An 18,692-nucleotide genomic window follows, 5' to 3' on the forward strand; every position below is an offset into this window, starting at 1 on the left:
TGTCCCTGCAAATCTTTACACCTGAGAATGTGCTTTTCAGCTGCCACTAGAGAACAAAGCAGTCAGCAAGGCCTGCACCAGCACAGCAGTACTGTGCCGAAATGCAAAGAGCTGATGGAAAGGGACTTCATTTTTCCTGTCAGATTGAAAAATATAAATGTATATGTAAAGTATTCGGACATTAGGGGAAAGGGCAAACACTGAGAGTTAATTCAAACTGTTGATGGTTTATTTTTTATTGAATCTTGTGGTCAAAATTGTTTTCATTTGCGATGTGAAAGAATCCATCATTTTTTCCAAAGCACCACCCAGAATCTGCCACTGGTGATGTTCTAACGTCCCAAGTGCCTATACAAATAGAGAGGTCAGCTGAGATTTGTAAACTAGAGATCATAAGTTTTAAGGAATTTGTTTATTCAGCCTCGAGTCTCCAAATTGTGTACAATGCCAAAATTAAAAGTCTTTTCACTGTACTGTGTCAGGTTACAATAAAAAGCTCTCTAATGCTGTGGGTGTTCAGATGAGAAAATAAAATTGCAGTTCCATTTTAAGCAAGCTGTTTGTCAGCACATGCACTTTAATTGCATGTAAGTACCTCCAGCAGTTACAACAAATAGGCAAAGTCAGAATGTTTTTATACTTGTATAAGCCTGTGTTTAGTGTGAATGAAAAGCTGCCTGAATTACACAGAAAAGTATTGGTCGAGTCTTTGCATTTTTAAAATGCAGAATGCTGGAATACAAACAGACGTGCTCCATTTCCAAATACTCAACCAGATTGACTGAATTAAGGGAATCTTCATGGGAATGACAAGAGGCAGATCTCTTCCTGATGAGAAGGCCACCACATACCAAGTTCCAAGTCCCTCTCAAAAATGTGGAGCATGGGAACCATGCAAAAAAAAAAAGATCACCAGAGTCCTTTATAACATTAGCAAAATATTTCTACATCTAATTCTTGAGAAAGAGCTGAGCTACTTTTGTTGAAGTTTTCTGGAGTAGTTCAGCATGGGAAAAAAGAAAAAAAAAAAGCCAAATGGGTAAAGCAGCATAGAGCTTCAAGACACATTCAGAAAGTTTTATAATGGTAAGCCCAAATAATAATGCTATATCAAAAAAAAAAAAAAAAAACTTAAGATTATTTTAAGTAATTATATCTGGAAATATTTTCACATGTGAAAACAGTGAGAAATGTGATCAGAGTTTATATCCTACAAATGGAATAAGCTTTGAGATCCCATCTTTGGAGTATCTGAACTTTGCTGGCCTCATTTGTAGATAGCTTGAAAATAGGTAAAACATTTCAGCAGGTTAAATACTTTGAGTAAGCTTTGTCACTAACATCATATTTGCTTTTTTCTAAAGATATAGATGAATGTGCTACAGGAACTCACAACTGTAGAGCTGACCAAGTGTGTGTCAATCTCAGAGGGTCCTTCAGCTGCCAGTGTCCTCCAGGTTATCAGAAACGAGGGGAACAGTGCGTTGGTAAGTCTTCCTCTGGCCTAAATTATTTTCTTTCATTACTTGAAGTTGCAACCTCTTATAATAAAACACATGGGTAAAAAAGCTGTGTATTTCTGAAATGCAGTGGAATAATCACTTTATCAAAATAATTAATCACTAAAACATGTAACTAGAAACTATTTTGAGTGTAATCAACACTTGGAATTGAACTTCACAAGATTAAGTTTCTTAATAGTTACCATTGTGTTTATTATTTGTATTGGGGCATTGCCTAACGTCCCAGATACAGTCATAAGTCTATGATAGCAGCAAGCTAAGGCATGTCTTTCCACTGACCTCAGTGAGATTTGATTCCAGATCTGCAGGACAAAGCACTACCTTCACACGGACCTAATCCCTGCTCTGCAGAGCCCCCATGCACAGTCTGTTTTATGAGTATAAATGAAAGAGATGGAAACTCTGAATGCAAGCATACGATATTTGCAACTTATAAACCACTGTGCTTTATTTCTTGGGCCAAAATAAATCATCGGCACCTCTGGGACCTATACAAGTATAGCATTAAATTAAATCCAAGTGCAGCATAAACACTGCATCTTTCCTATTCCATCCTCATCTGGGGACGTTATGCAAAAGTGCCATTACTCTGTTCCTGCAGTCCTCCGTCAGCCTGTAGCACCTCTTTAATCATGGTTTCAATGGATGAAATGCTGTTATAGGCGCTCCAGTCCTAAGCCTTAGTTCTGTCGAGAGATATTAAAAACAACTGTGAAGTAGGAGAATCAACTGTATACATCATGAGGTGACATTCAGGATTGCTTCTTGTAAGTCACAAGACTGGTTTTATGCAGCCTAAGAGAAAATGGTTCTTTGGGCCACAGCAAAGCAGGAACAGATCGTGTTTTCCTCTTTTTCTTCATGTTAAGGGTCTTGAACTTGAAAAAGTTTATGGAAATAGTTTTGGCTCTTCCAAAAAGGCTGTAGGTAGCCACTGCCTACCAAGGGCTGCAGGAAGGACTCTGGAGAAGCTTCAGTACGCTTCCAGTCTAACTGAAATCTCTGGCCATGGCTTTTCTCAGGGGTTCTGAGCTGAGGGCTATAGAAATCAACCCCCCGAATCTTTTCTAAAGGTATGCATCAGGCTCTTAACTGACAAATTGGTGTAAACACAGATGTGTCTGATATTTCTCAGTTCTCTGTGCAAAAGGAGGATGAATAGTTTGGGAGTGCAGGCACAAGAATAGTTTTGACAGCCCACTGATAAATACATAAAGTTTTAAATAGATGGGTTTTATCTAATTTTTTTGAGAAATACAGAACTGCTGTGCAGTAGCACTTTTAATATAATGGCCCAGGACACTACTTGAAAGCCTTACAGGACATAAATTACAGAACTCAAAGCAGTATGATAAACCCATATATCTGTGCATGAATCCATTTATGCATCTAAATCTACACTTAAAGCTGTCTGGAAAGTGAGATTTCCCTTCTCTTATTTAGGTCAAAAGCAAGAACAACACCTGTGTTACATATTACACACTGACCTAAATTATAAGTACATTGCTGCACTTAGTACTGTCAGCAATTCAGAATAAAGCCTGTCTTTGGGGATATTTTTTTTTATTTTTATTTTTAACAACTTAGCCAGAAAATGTTCTTGATAGAGGTTCTCCATATGGGAGGAAATGTTTCTTTCAAATTTGAACAAAAATTTTCCAGACTTCTTTGGCCTCAAGTTAGAGGAAGAAAAGGACTGACTTCTAACCATCCATCATTTCTTTTATATATTACATTATTTTATTTTAAGAATTTGGTTGTTCACTTACTGCAAAATTAGTCTTTCCTGAAGCACAGGACTGCAGATAGAGTGAATTGTACTCCAGCATGACTTCAAACAGAAGATTTGGCAGCACTGGGTAGATTATGCTTTGCACTTAGATCGATGTGGAGCTGATGAGCATGAGAGCCTTACTCTGCAAGGAAAACTCCCACTGAATTGGAGTGTGATCCTGGAAGCATTTCCATGTGGAAATACAGTGCCTAAAATGCAAAGCATCGCTTATACACCTATATCGTTCAGTCTTTCAACAGCAAATTGTAGAGCTTAGTCCTGTAACTTCAGGGATGTGAGATCTGCTGTACCTCCCCATTTATTCCATTTCTGCTTCAGAATTTCCCTGCAACAAAAGAGCTGTGGCAGCAACCCCTGCTGCACGGATAGCCAGGGATTTTCCAGTGTAAGCCTTTTCATTCAAACTCATCCAGAACTAAGATTAGCTCCTGACAGAGGATGCAAAATGGACAAAGGAGTTAACTTCTAATGATTATTTTTTGACTCCATATTAAAACAACCACTTTTCTCGTAATAAAAATTAAAAAAAAAAAAAAAAACAACCACTTGGCCTCTTTTTAAACACAACTATGGTGGAAACAGCTGGAGGTAGGAAACTCAAGATCCGGCATGGTTATGGGAAGTGTCTTTCTTTGTTCCAGTGAAAACTGGTCTTATTTGTCTGAGCACTGAGCCTTTGAAATCTCCCGTTGTGTACGTAGAGAACAGGCGTGGGTTTCTCTACCAGGCTCAAGCGGGCCATAACTGAAGACAACTTCTGCACGATCAGCATTGCAACATAGCTGAAAAATCAATTTGCAGCCAAAAAGGCAGGATCTCCTCCAGAGCGTAAAGAAACCTTCTAAAATGCAGAGAGGTAAAAGAATGGGCTGCTGCGCGGTTTGTGTGGTTTGCAGGTGAAAAGCCTGCTCCAATGCACATTAGGAATGCTGAAGCTTTGAAAGGCAGTCTGCTCCACCTCACAACCAGGGCTAATTTGCAGGGAGAGCCTAGGGAAAGAGAATGCTGCCTGGGATAGCAGCAGCTCCAGCCTTGCTCAGCCCCAGAGCGCAGCCAGAAGGTGCAGTGCTGCTGTATGCAGAGGTATGCAGGAGGGGAAAGGGAGTGAGAGCAGCCCCTCGGGAAGCCAGCCAGTTTCTGGGGGATCCCTGTGGAAGCACAGCCATCTGTTTCCTTTTCAGGGCCACTAATCATCTGTCCTCACAGGGAAAATTTGGACTCTTTTCCTAACAGGGCTGAAAAGATTTAGTGTATGCTAAGTGTGCTGCATGAGAATTTTTGGATAAAAAAAAAAAGAGCCATGAGTTTCAGTCACTGTGTTGGTCAGTATTGTGCATGATTATGGGACATTTTGGGTTTTGAAAAGCTGAATGAAACATTCTGGGTTCTGCCTATACAAAATAACAAATACAGCCAGTACTGTGGAACTGAATAAGAAATAAAATTGGCATATGTACTGATAGTAGTGGCTGGGAGACAATCAGTGAAGCAGACTTTAAAAGTTAATGAAAAGGAAGGGTAAAGCAGCGTGCCCATTGAGATCTGTGGAAGCTATATCTAGCCCACATAAGCTTTTTTCTGCTTTTAATCAAGTTCATTTAACTTTACAGTTGAGTAACACAGCAGCTGTGAATGTCTGTGATTCCATTCAAACTAATTTCTCTTTTTTGCTCACTCAGATATAGACGAATGCACCCTGCCTCCCTATTGCCACCATCGATGCGTAAACACTCCTGGTTCCTATTACTGCCAGTGCAATGCTGGCTTCCAGCTGGCATCCAACAACCACACCTGTGTAGGTAAGAACTTCTTTACACGCACTTACATGTAAGCTCACTTGGTAGAGACAAACACCGACACAGGACTTGCCGTGATTGCAATTTAATTGCCTTTATCCCAGCTTACTAAAGGAAAAAAAAAATACCAACCAGCACATCACACTAGTTGCTGTAGCGAGAGGCTGTCCTGAATCATAAGATCTGCTGTAAAAGAATTAGAGATCATAATAATAAAAAGGAAAATACAGCTGCTGAAGTACAAGGTACTGAATAAGTTTATATTAGGTATACGTACTTGAGAGAAGAATGCTATTTCTTAAGCAAAACTGTTAATTTTCCAGGATTTAAAGACACATTTCTCAGTAAGAGTACTGAAAGACAAAAGTGTTGTTGAAAATATCCATACAGAATAAAACTTGCGTTGCCATGGTGGTAATTTTTGTTCTTTGTTTTTATTTCATGTTTTGGAACAAGACTAGGTAGGAAGTCAGGAGATTGCTTTTCTCTGATTTGGGCTAAGAAACATAAATGGTCATACTGAACCTGAGCAAAGTTTTGCTTAGCCCAATGTTCCTTCTCCAAAATTCCAAATAAGGCTTTAGGGAAGAGAGTAGGAAATAAGTAAGTAGCCTTCCATGTTCCTAGTACTGAATAAGCAGTAAGTGTGGTTTGTGTTCCCTTTTTTCTTAGCAATTTTTTTTTTTCATGCAACATTATCTTGGATCTGAAATTCTGGCCCCTTGGCTGTTGACTTTAACACAACTGAGTTCTCAGCTAGGAAGAGAAAGAATGAGAATGGCTGTGAAAATCAAGAGATTGGTGATGGAGAAGGCTAGAAGTTCTCCCTGGCTCAATACACACATGCACAGGCACACTGCACGGCACTGCAGTGACAGAGGCTTTCATTGCTTTCCACCAAATAATAGGATAAATATTGCATGTGGACTTAACATAATCAGGTGACAAGTTGTTACTCATCTGACCCTTTCCGTGGCTCAAATTCAAGCTGTTTTCTTTCAATTACAAATCCGTATGACAGCTCCAAGTTTGCTAGGTGCTTCACCAAGAAGTCCCTCCTGACTCTTGCTGGCCTCCCAGCCTAATAAGTCATATTCCCACCAGGAAAGGTAAAGTGAATCTTAACAAGAAAATCTGTAAAAGAATGGCTGCTGCATCAAGGCAGACTCTCACATCTGCAACAGTCATCTGGCAGAAGTGATACTTTGCAGCTGTACTGATCACATTTGTCTTACAACTTTTTGCATATATTGAAAGTGGGTCAATATTTCTTGGAAGGGAAACAAACGGAATTGTGGCTTTGGCTTGCTTATTTATTCCTTCTGGTAGCGTTGTCATGATGTACGTTCTTCTCACTGCTGCCAGAAACCAAATGAAGGGAGGAAAAAAAGCGTGGTAGTCAGTTCTCCCCTATTAATTCATTGTCAGGTCCAGCAGGATCGTATAGCTAATTAATATTCTCCTCATTGGTTTAGTTCTCATGAATGCCTTGTCTTTTGCTGGGTTGGTTTTTTTTTTTTGCAGTTTTATTGGTTGTTTCTGTAGGTGACTGTTGCTGACTCGTATAAGCGCTTGCAAAAGCTAGGAATTCAAAAATTGTTTACGGTGCAGCTCTCTACTAACGATTACAGCTGATGAACACAAATATGAACGGAAAATATGCAGGAAAGAAACACAAGGGAAAATAAGGAAGCAACAAAGAAGCAACAATTAGTCATCAGCCTATAAAAATAAGCACTACAAATTGCAAACGTGATTACACTTCTATAAACCTCGCATTTAAATTGCTTCTCTTCCCATATTGCAGTGTTCTCACATATATCCTTCGGATGGCACATCATGGAAAATCTAGCCTAGAAACATACCTTCCCCCTGTATGGTCTAGGCCTTAGAGCTCTGCAAAATTGTACTGGCCTAAAAGGCTCATGCTGTAATTGTAATGGTATTTCAAAGAACAAATTTAAGGAGTAATAAATAGCTCCAATCTTAACCACCACATGCTGAGAGGTCTTATCAGTATGTGTTCCTTATATCAATTATTTATAGACTTGGCATTTTATACCTGAAAAAAAGACACTGGAATGTGGAGTTTAACAGCCACACTAAACATTATTGGAATAATTCAGTACACATTCGGATAACTCTCATTCCTGGAAAAATACTCTTTTTTTCTACATGGAATGTAAGGCATAGATTTGACACTGTTCCAGGGACTGCAGGTCTGTAGTGATGTAGTCAGCTGAGCTCCGGCTAAGCAATAGACCCAGACTAAGGACTGACCCACTTCATCAGCCTAATTACTGGGTACAGAAGATAAAGATCTGCAATTTTTCCTTTCAGACATAAATGAATGTGATGCCAATAACCCGTGTGCACAACAGTGTTACAATATACTGGGTTCTTTCATCTGTCAGTGTAACCCAGGATTTGAGTTAAGTAGTGACAGAATCAACTGCGAAGGTAAGCGACGTTTTTTTTTCTTGGAAGAGCAGTCACTTTGGATTGATTTTCCCAGAATTCTCCCTGTGAACTAAGGGGTAGAATTCAAGTGGAAACATACTGCGGGTGTGTTTCATTGCCAAAAACCTTGAGTTGACGTTTTTCCTTTGATGTTGCAAATATTGTTGCTGATACACACCTTCGTGGCTGCAGCTTAATTCAGGTATGTGTAGGTATGGCTGGCTGTCTTTAATAGTAAGGGCAAAACAGGACAGACATCACTACTGTTCAGATCACAGCTGGGGAGAATAAGGCTTCACAAGCACTTGAACTGTGTGTGGTCTAATGCTGATGGCCATTAAATGAATTGGAAAGGAATGAAAACCAAAAAACAGTTGAAATTCTGAGTGCTGTTAGGTTCCTCAGAAAAGAAAAACCTTAAATTTTTGATTGTAGGGAAACAACAATTGGGCTTTTGAGGCGCTTTCAAGCCTGTGTATACAAACAGCGTGTCTCCTGATGATTATACAATCAACACTTTATTTCCTCTGCCAGAGCCTCCGCAGGGGTCCTCTAATTTCCTTTTGGACACAGGATGATCTCACTCTTAAGGCCCATATCCCTTCTACCAGTCTGTGAGCCAAAGAGGTCTTTTTGGTTTACCACTGCCCTCCTAAACAAGCCAGCAGAGCTATTACAGATGCTTCCTCTCCAAACTTCTTAAGCTACTTTACTTGCAAGCAAACAGAACAGGGAGCAGCAAGAATGCAGCCTTCAGGATAATCCCTGACAAAAGTCGAGAGCTGGGTTCAAATCTGAGGTACTGGGAGGGTGTTACAGTGTTTTCCAAGCCATTCCCTTGGTTTAATTTCATTTCTAGGCAATGACATACGGTGCTTAAATCAGTGTCATAGTACAACTCTCTGGCAAGGGGCTGATGGTTACACAAGGATTAAAAGAAGAAAAGAAAGGTTATATCTCAAATATTATTTGAAGACAAAAAAGAGGCCTTGCCCTCCTTCCCAAAAGACTGCTCCTTTAGGATAGCACACAAAGGCAACATTTTTTACTATGCTAGCTTATCTCACATTTGCTTTTTGTGGAAGCTGTCATTTTCTAGGATAAAAGAACTGTAGATTCTCACTCCAGTATTCCCAAACTACTTCTGAAGTCTTAGTTTAGCTTCCTCAAATAAATGTATTTCTCAGTTTTGAGAGTGTGCAATAACACAAGTAAAACTAGACCTTCAGTTTCCAACTTCAAGGTGTCATTTCAGAGTCCTTGACAGCTTATCCTTTAAAACAACTTCACTGTTTCTTCTCTTAGAAACAGCAACTAGCTAATGTATTTAAGAAAGGTAGATGTCAAAAAAATAACCCAAAGTTCTGCTCCCTGCAGATACTGATGAGTGCAGAACTTCAAGTTACATATGTCAATATCAGTGTGTGAATGAACCAGGAAAATTCTCCTGTGTCTGCCCTGAAGGTTACCAGGTAGTAGGAGGCAGGACATGTCAAGGTAAGTGCCTCTATCTTAACACTCTCAATTCTGCATTGTTAGTAACATCGCTTCACACGAGAGTAAGAATGCTTGCTAAGTATTTATGTTTTATGGCATTATAATCATGCTCACAAATGATTTGTTGATGTATTTGATGACCAATTGTATATCTGATATTCTTTTTATGTGAATCCTTCAACCCAAACTCTAAATTCCTCAGATGCTTAGGAAAAAAAAATGAATTTTTGCAGCTCTGAGGTAAAACTTGTCTTGGATGTCCAGGTTATGAATCTAAGTTCCAGAGTTAGATATCTGATAAAAAATCAGGCCATTTATTACAGACACTAGGCATTGCTTTAAACCATGTTTCTTTTTATAGAGGTTCCTAAGTGCAGCCAGAACAGAAATGAAAGATACGTTCTGATAACAGACAGGAAAAAAAGGAAAAAAAAAAAAGAGCAAGAACTTTGAGCAGCTGGTTTTGTGTTTAGAAAATAAACGTTCTGGTCAGTCGTTCAGTTCTGGTTAGGTGCCACCACATTGCTAGGATTATAGTTCTGAAGTTTGTTTTTCTCACAGGTACTGTATTACATTTATTATTTGCAATTTCTTCCAAAATACTGAAGAACGATTTTATCTTTGTAATCCTGAACCTGATTTAACAAACTTTATTTTTAGAAATAGGTGTGCTAATTGTCAGAAGGGGATGAGGGAAAGAACTCAAATTTATGAAAGTGCTGTAAGGCGGTGGGTTGTTTTTTTTTTTCTGTTCTTATTGTTTTGTTCTAGAGTTCCAACTAATTTCCTAGAAACATAGAATGGCTGGGGTTGAAAGGGACCTCAAGGATCATCAGGTTCGAACCCCCCTGCTGCAGGCAGGGTTGCCAGCCACTAGATGAAGCACTTTACCAGGCTGCCCAGGGCCCCATCCAACCTGACCTTGAACACCTCCAGGGATGGGGCATCCACAACCTCTCTGGGCAGCCTGTGCCAGCACCTCCCCATCCTCTCAGTGAAAAACTTCCCCCGACATCTAATCTACATCTTCCCTCCTTTAGCTAAAAACCATTCCCCCTTGTCCTATCACTATTTACCCATGTAAAAAGTTTCTTTCCTTCCTATTTATAATTTCCCTTTAACTATTGGAAGGCTGCAGTGAGGTCTCCCTGGAGCCTTTGTTCTCCAAGCTGAACAAGCCCACCTCCCTCAGCCTGTCTTCTTAGGAGAGGTGCTCCAGCCTTCAGATCATCCTCATGGCCCTCCTCTGGATCCTCTCAAAAGCTCAATGTCTTTCCTGTGCTGGGAGTCCCACACTTGGACACAGTACTGCAGATGGGCCTTACAAGGGTAGAGTAGAGAGGAGCAATCACCTGCCTCACCCTCCTGGCCACCTCTCTTCTGATGCAGCCCAGGACCAGGGCCTGTAAGTCCTTCTCAGCAAGGCTACTCTCAAGTTCTCCCAGTCCGCATCTATATCTGGAATTACTCCAACCTAAGCACAAAATCTTGTACATTGCTTTGTTGAACCTCATTAGGTTCACACAGGCCGACTTTTTGAGTTTTTCAAGGTCTCTCTGGGCAGCATCTCTTCCTTCTGCTCTATCAGCTGCACCACTCAGCTTGGTGTCACTTGCTCAGGGTGCGCTTGCTCCATCATCTATGTCACTGTCCTAAGACAGACCCCTAGAGGACACTGCTCATCACCAGCCTCTACCTGGACATAGAACCATTCGCCACAACACTCTGGTTGCAGTCTTCCAACTAATTCCTTATCCATTAAATAGTCCACCCTTCAAATCTGTATCTCTCCAATTTAGAGATAAGGATGTGGTAGGAGACCGTGTCAAAGGCCTTTCACAAGTCCTGGTAGATGACATCAGTTGCCCTTCCTTTGTCCATCAGTGCCATCATTCCAACATAGAAGACCAGCAGATTGGTCAGGCACGACCTTCTCTTGATGAAGCCATGCTGGCCTCCTCAGAACGCCTTCTTTTCCTTCATGTGCCTTAACATGTCTTCCAGGAGGATCTGCTCCATGATCTTCCCAGGTACAGAGGTGAGGCTTACCAGCCTCCTTCCTCCCTTTCTTGTAAATAGGAGTGATGTTTCCCTTTTCAAGTTCCTGGGGACATTACAGCCATGACTTTTAAAATATGATGGAAAGTAGTTCTGCAAGCACATCAGCCAGCTCCCTTTGGACCCATGCATGTTGTCCAGCCCCATAGACCTGTACACATTCAGTCTCATGAGGCACTCTCAGACTTTGTCCTTACAGCAGAGGTGAGTTTGTTCCCCCAGCTCCAACCAAGAGTTTCAGGGATGGGAGAAATATGAGAATCCTGGCTGCCAGTAAAGACTGAAGCAAAGGACTCATTGAGTGCTTCAGTCTTCTCCACATCTCTTGTAGCTAGTTCTCCTTTCTCATTTATCAGAGGAGGCACACTCTCCTTGGCCTCTCTTAACTTGCCTATCCCTTCTAGAAAGCTCATAGCCCTCAATGGCAGTATTCCAGTTATGCAAACCATCCCTCCGTGTTTCTGTGATAGCAGTAAGATCATAGTTTTCCAAGTGCACATGGTTTCCAACTCCTCCTGCTTATTTCCCACGCTTCTTGCATTGGTTTAGGGGCACTTCAGTTGGGTTTTCAGACTCATTGCCTTCCTAAAGGAGCCTTCCCACAAACCTCCAGGACAAATCTGAGCTTTTCTCCAACAGCTTCCTAAAGCGACAGCATTCCCTGGTTCTCTGTAACTCAGCAGTACACCTCCTCCCCCAGCAGCTCTAGCTTAAAGCCCTGCTGATGAAGCCAGCCAGCTTGCTTCCTAGTATATCCTTGCCTTCTTGATCAGTTCTGTACTATCCCACATCAACATTCCTGGTTTGGCAAAGGTGCATCCTAGATCATAGAACCCATAGCCTTTGGTGTGACACCACTCACACAGTCATCATTCAAGTGGTCTGTTCTCCTTCTGCCTGGATCCCAGTTTCCAGCTGGGAGGACTGAGCAGAACACTGCCTCCGCTCCTGATCCCTTCAACATCTTCCCAAGGGACATAAAGTCTTTTTTGATATATTTTAATTTCCCAGTCACAGCTTTGTGTGACCCAGCTTGAAAGTCCAGGAGAGGACAGTGGTCCTCCAGCTTTATCACAGTCAGTATCTTCTTCCTGATGTCCCGAATGCGAGCCCCCAGAAGGCATCAAACCTCCAGAGAGGTTATCTGGGCAGCAGATGGATGCCTCGGTGCCTCTCAGCAAAAATCCCCAAGTGCTAAGACCTTTTGCCTTTTTTAGCAGCACTGGTCACAACTCAGGTCCTCAGTTGGACCTTTTTAATGTGATCACCTCTTTCTGGTTCTCAGCTGCTATCCATACCTTCTTCCTTCTCCCACACCACAGCCTGAAATCTATTAGCTAGTGGGACTTCAGGAGCAAGGGGAGAAGACTCCTTTTGCCCTGAGCAGAGACAAATGTCCAGTCACTGTCACCTGCACAAGTTCACCCCCTGTCAGGTGGGAAGCCAGCTTATCTTATTCCCCTAGCTGGACCACAGGACAGGGCTGTCTGTCTGTCCATGCCACTGTGCCACAGCAGGCATCCATCTCTCTCTCAGACTGGAATTTCTTTTCATTTCTAAGAAGAGCAGCTGATACAGAGCATCTTGGGGCAGTTGGACCATCTTTAATAAAAAAAAGCATCTGTGTCTTCAAAGAGATTATATTTGAATAACCCCTTCTTGAGGCTGGGTTAATTTCAGGAGAGCATTTGAGTGACAGTGGTTGGGTTCTGGCAATGACAAGTTGACAGAACATTAATAGAACACAAGTCTGATTGTCTCCATATCCATTCAAGGTTATTTTCCAGGGGGGTGGGGAGGGGAAAAGGAAGCACTGCTTCACACAAAAATAAACAAGACTTCATAATTTCTTTCAGAGCTATTTTTGTTGAAATGTAACCATTTAATGGGCATTTCAGCTAGACCATGAAAACCAGGCAATTAGAAGTGAGGTCCTGCAAAAAGCATGAAGTCACAAAGCCTCTATCTTCTTCCTATAGGATGTAATATGCTAGAAAATGATTCATTGCTAACTTGGAATTCAGTATTTCTACAGTTGCATTATTGATAGTGTGACTCCTGTGCTTCTTTAGTCAACAAAAAATGTTTAGAATTAACATGCATTTAACAAATATGTTCCATGTCTGCATAGGGAAATGCTTTATAGCCAGGAACCAGAAAAGCAGGTAAAGAAAACAGAAATCTTGAGTTTCAACAGAAAATCAGGTGGCTTGTTTGGTGGTTGTTGCTTTGTGTGTTTGTTTTTGCATCAAACTCATTTCTTCTGCTTTGACCGTTCCTTTTCCTTCCTCCTAGATATAAATGAGTGTGAGACTACTAATGAATGCAGAGAGGATGAAATTTGCTGGAATTACCATGGAGGATTTCGTTGTTACCCAATAAACCCTTGTCAAGAGCCCTATGTCCTCACATCTGAGAAGTAAGAGAAAGACAGACACGTTTTTAGGGTTCTCCACATCAGGCAGCATGACCAGATTTGGCAGAACGCAAGTACTGTTTGTTTGCTGCTATCAAAGTCATCCACTTTTGTTTTTCAGCCGCTGTGTCTGCCCCGTATCAAACACCATCTGCCGAGAGCTGCCCTACTCCGTGGTGTACAAATACATGAGCATCCGCTCAGACAGAACAGTGCCTTCTGACATCTTCCAGATTCAGGCAACCACTATTTATCCTAATACTATTAACACGTTCCGGATCAAGTCAGGAAACGAAAATGGAGAATTTTACCTGAGAGTGAGTATTGGTAGAGCGGGATATGAAAGCCTCTAGTGCTGCCAGGGAGTTACAGTGTTCCTGTAAGAGCAGTATCAGAGCACATGCAGCTCATCAGCTTCTTAATAGCTCCTTATTAAGTGTGCTTGCTTTACAAATTTCAAGCCTTTACCTGCTCTGCCCAACAGCTCTATAAACTGAGAATCAAACAGTTCAAGTGACTACAGCACAGGTAACCACCATGGATATTTAGCGAGTGATACTCACACAAAATTCAAAATGCCTCTATGATCTTTTCAGTCCATACTGACATCCCACCTGTATATATTCAGAAGAGAACCATAAAAAAATGCAGAAGGCATTTAGTGAGTATTCTTTTTCTCCACAAAAGAAATTAAGTCAGGAAATAGCTCGGGTTGGGGCACTGGTTCCAAGAGAGAGAAATTCAAATGTGCAGCAAAGTCTATATTGGGAGATACTTTTTTCTTACAGTGCTGCAACTATTTCAGGAAACCACAGAAGTTTAAATGACTTAGGACAGCAGTATTTCCTGTTGGTATAATGCATTCAAGTAGATTACAAATGAATGAAACTACCATCTACTTTAAGATTTTTTGAAAGGAATCTAATTTTTTTGGATATTTCATATATTTATAAATTCCTGGAAAATCCTTTTTCCATTATGTGGCTTTATACTCAGTAAAAAAAAGCATCAGCACTGAAAACAAGCCAGAACGTTATTAATTAGAACGTTTTCATTTATTTTTCTTAAAATATGAGGATTAGAGTGTACTAATAATACAGCAGAAGAATACTAATACAGTGTTGCCTGTTTACATCAAGATAGGAACAAGCATCTCCTCACTTGTGCCTAACTTAATCTGGTATACCTATAACTCAGTGCTCTTCCCTGGATTTATTACACATCAAAAACCCATACCTACCTCCAAAGTATTAACTGTTGTTTTAAGAAAAAAAAGACAGCTCTTAAGTACGAGTTCATTCTAGGTAAGGAGAGACTCCAGTCTAGCCTGCAGATTGACTTTGAAACTGAATTCCAATCTTCTGTTGCCACCCAACAAGAAATCACGGGGTTTAAATAAGGAAGCTTGTGTTTATTCCTGACAGAGTGCTGTGGTAAATAGAGTTCTCTCTTAGAAATTATTCCTGTTGTTTCAGTGAAGCTTGCAGAAGGTCTCTGATGCAGCACATGGATTCATTTGTCTAATCTACTTGGTTCACATGGGGAGCAAAATACAGTAGGTAAAGAGGAAGATGAGTTTCCCCCCTTTACCATCTGTAAATTAAGAAGCCTTTCACCATACTGATGGCATGCCATCTTTGGTCGGGTCATCAAAGTCTCCTTCCCTAGCAGCAAGACCCCAGGCTGGAAAGAACTTTGGGTGGAGTAGGAGGCAGTGAGGCACGCTTGCTGCAAGAACTCCCAGTGTTTATGGGGTACACAGCTTCTGCTGAAGTATGAGCCATAGTGCAGTTTCCCTCCACGGAATAAGCTGCATCACTGTTAAATACATTAGGTTTCTCTACTTGTTCTTCATATATCTTAAAAGCTGATAGATGGAGATAAAACAAAAACCATCCTGGGATAGATTACCACTTTCCAGGTCCTGTAGGGGACTCAGCATAACCAGGAACAGATTTTGTAGCGCAGTTTATTCCTCCAAGCCCCAGTCAGGTAAAGCTTTCCCTCCAGCAAGGCCAGGTGTGAGATTAGTCACGGCCATTTAAAAGTGTTTAAATAATACTTGCATTGTGCATCTCCGTGCTGAGACGGAGCATTTTTATGGTGTAGTAACGCAAGCAGTCCCTGGACACAGCTAGAGAATCACTTAAGATTCGACTGAATTGAACTTTTTTTTTCCCTTCTTTCAGCAAACAAGCGCCGTAAGTGCAATGCTGGTGCTGGTGAAATCGCTCTCGGGGCCAAGAGAACACATTGTGGATCTGGAGATGCTAACAGTCAACAGTTTGAATTACCGTACAAGCTCAGTGTTAAGATTAACAATAATAGTGGGACCTTATGCATTTTAGTGGTTTTCAATAACCCTTCACTGGCACTTAAAGCAGCCAAAGAATATTATCTTAAAGAAAGCACTTACTATTTTATTTATAGATTTTACTCTTTTTTTTTTTTTTATATATATTTGTTTAGTAAGTTGATATCCTTAACCCACACATTACACCTGTAATTCAAAATTAGTAGATGTGTTCCATAGTATAACATGGGCATTGTCACTTTCTGTATAAAGATTTAAATCTTTTTATTACCTTACTTGGCCTAGATGCATAGTACTTTTGTATGAGAACTGTACGTTCATGCTATCCTGTAAAACTTCACACACCCTTCATAGCCAAATAGGTCACACAATTCAGAGGTGATCTTGAATTGTTCTTGTTTAAAATTCTAATGCAGCTACACTGACAATCTCAAAGGCAAAGAATTGTATTATGGATGATACACAAAGTAATGGTTCTCTGATAAGCTAAATATATTTCTTTGTAACTAACTTTATAGCAAAAGATAACAGTTAATAAGAATCTATTCCTGTAGACATTTATGTGCTATCACTTGTTTTTTTCTGATCTGGTTTAGGGGGGTAAAGTTGCATTGTGAGAAGTGTTTCGCATCGGGTTTTTACATGCAGATTGTGTTAACCATACCACGGAATAACATTCTGCTCTCTCCAAGAGAAACAGGCCATCGTAAGAGCATTTCTCCTACAACGAAAAACTCCAAGTGGAAAATCGCCGCGCTGGGCACACACTTTCTCCCGAGAACACTGTTGGTAGTTACTGGCTAGAGGGATACAGCATTTTCAGACAGAAGCTAACGTGCTATTTTTCCAGAAATACTATGTTGTATACTACAAACCGAGCATATTTGCTTGTTAAGTTATATCATATATTTTTCAAGCACTGTCCTGTTCTTGCTCTTACAACTCAGATGTGTCATGTACAGTGTGCATAAAATTTATTTCTAATTCAAGAACTAATAGCATCTTTTGTAATATGTAAAATCTTATTTCCTGTTCAAAATGTAGTAGTTAATCCTTTGATGTACAAAATTTTTAATAAAGTTCTCTTACCATAGTGTGTTTAGTCTATTTTGAGAAAGTCCTAGCCCACATTAGAGGGCCGAACGCTCACTACTATTAGTTCTGTAGGGAAAGAAAGGCACAGAAGATGTCACGTCATAGAGTGACCTGGCAAACTAAAGACACCATTCCTTTGTGGAAGGACAGTCATTACCTACTGAGTCCTACTGACATTTTAAAAAGCCATACCAACACGTTAGTTGCTGGCCTAAAGGAAAAAGCTTCCTTTCTACTCAACATCTTCCACTGAAAATTTGTGAACACTGTATTTATTGGATACAAAATCCTCCTGTGCTGCAGACCCACATATTCAGACTTTTTCAGTGGTTCTGTTACCCTCGGTGATGGCTTTTCAGGGGAAAATGCCCAGAGAGAAGCAGCGAGCATGGCTGGAGGATATAGCATTCAGAGATCCTGGGACACACAGCAGCAGAACTGCCTCCAAGATACAGCTTGGAATTGGCCACAACTCTGCTCTGCTTTGGGACAGCACAGCCCCCACACTCAGACAAATTGCAGAGCAGGACCCCATTACCCAATGATCGTTCCTTCAGGCATTCATTTGTGGCTTTAAGTAAATACTTCATTTGCCAGTGGGGTCAGAGTACATGTTTGTGGCACAGGCCAGAAAAATAAACAGCGCTGGCACAGGCCGCGCTGCCATTGCCTGGGGCCCAGGGCTGTGGGATGAGCACACAGGTAGTCTTCATAAACCTCTGCAAACCAGGCTCACCAATACAAACCCAGTCACTTCAGAGAGGGGTTTAATCTCTTTTCCACGGTGAAAACACTTGATGTGCAAAGTCTGGCTCATAGGAAGCTCCTTCCTCCCACCAGAGGGATTCCTCCCCATTCATTATCACTACTATGAACCTGCTTGGTCTGAGAGATAACTCCTCACCCCGCACCAGTACAGAACTAAATGTGTCAGGTCTCTTTTAACTGCTTAAGTCGTGTAATTCAGCGCTGCCCGTTCTAATAAGCAATTGGGTTTGTTGTTTCTAGGCTTAAAAAGGTCACTTTCCTTACATTCAGGAGGCTGCAGAGCGCCTGCCTGGCCCCTGCTGTGAATGCAAGAGCCACAAACCATCTCTGGCATACCCCACGCTGCCAAGCTCTGCCCCAAAGACCTGCTCTGCCTTCAACCTCTGCCAACGCAAACAGGACGCGTACTGACACCAGCTTTATCACCAGCACTTACTTGCAATCATCGGGAAAGCAGAGAAACATTTGTGGCAGCCCCACAACCGACCCATCCTGTACCAGCGATAGCCCTGGCCAGGACTGCAGCTGCCGTACCCAACTCCTGCCTGCAGCTCCACCAGCCAGCCCCAAACACGCTCCATTCATCCAGCTGCAAATCCATTTACATGTCACTGCTATGCCGGGAGCTTGAGCAATTCATTTGCCCTTTGAATTTCTGCTTATCTGACAACACAACAGCACAAAACGGACTGGTTTATATATGTTCATATATAAATATGACCTGTACACTTAGCCAGCTGAGCCCAAAATCCAGGAGCTTTACCTGGATTTCCTGGTAAACCCACAAGACCTGTACATACTGCAGGAACCACATTTTCTTAGCTTCATATTTTGTGCATCAAATGACATAAGCAGCAAAGGCAGTTGCAGCTCATGCATGCACCCAAGCCATACTCGGCCTGCTCGCTCCTCCACGTCTCACCATGCTCATGCACTGGATATAACCCACTTTTATCTCTGCACAAACTGT

General features: G+C 41.3%; 1 protein-coding gene across 1 annotated transcript in view; it reads left to right on the forward strand.

Moving 5' to 3' along the window:
• EFEMP1 (EGF-like fibulin extracellular matrix protein 1) overlaps positions 1 to 16,952 on the forward strand; it is a 51,075-nt gene extending 34,123 nt beyond the window's left edge. Inside the window, exons 6-12 of the mRNA XM_085218560.1 lie at positions 1,365 to 1,487; positions 4,998 to 5,117; positions 7,455 to 7,574; positions 8,952 to 9,071; positions 13,425 to 13,548; positions 13,667 to 13,862; positions 15,735 to 16,952. Coding sequence (XP_085074686.1) covers positions 1,365 to 1,487; positions 4,998 to 5,117; positions 7,455 to 7,574; positions 8,952 to 9,071; positions 13,425 to 13,548; positions 13,667 to 13,862; positions 15,735 to 15,893 — 962 coding nt within the window. The 3' untranslated portion in view covers positions 15,894 to 16,952. The remainder of the gene's footprint in view (positions 1 to 1,364; positions 1,488 to 4,997; positions 5,118 to 7,454; positions 7,575 to 8,951; positions 9,072 to 13,424; positions 13,549 to 13,666; positions 13,863 to 15,734) is intronic.
• Positions 16,953 to 18,692: the final 1,740 nt, after the last annotated feature.

This window comes from Meleagris gallopavo, chromosome 2, assembly GCF_905368555.1.
Source record: "Meleagris gallopavo chromosome 2, MGAL_WU_HG_1.1, whole genome shotgun sequence".
Lineage (NCBI taxonomy): Eukaryota > Metazoa > Chordata > Aves > Galliformes > Phasianidae > Meleagris > Meleagris gallopavo.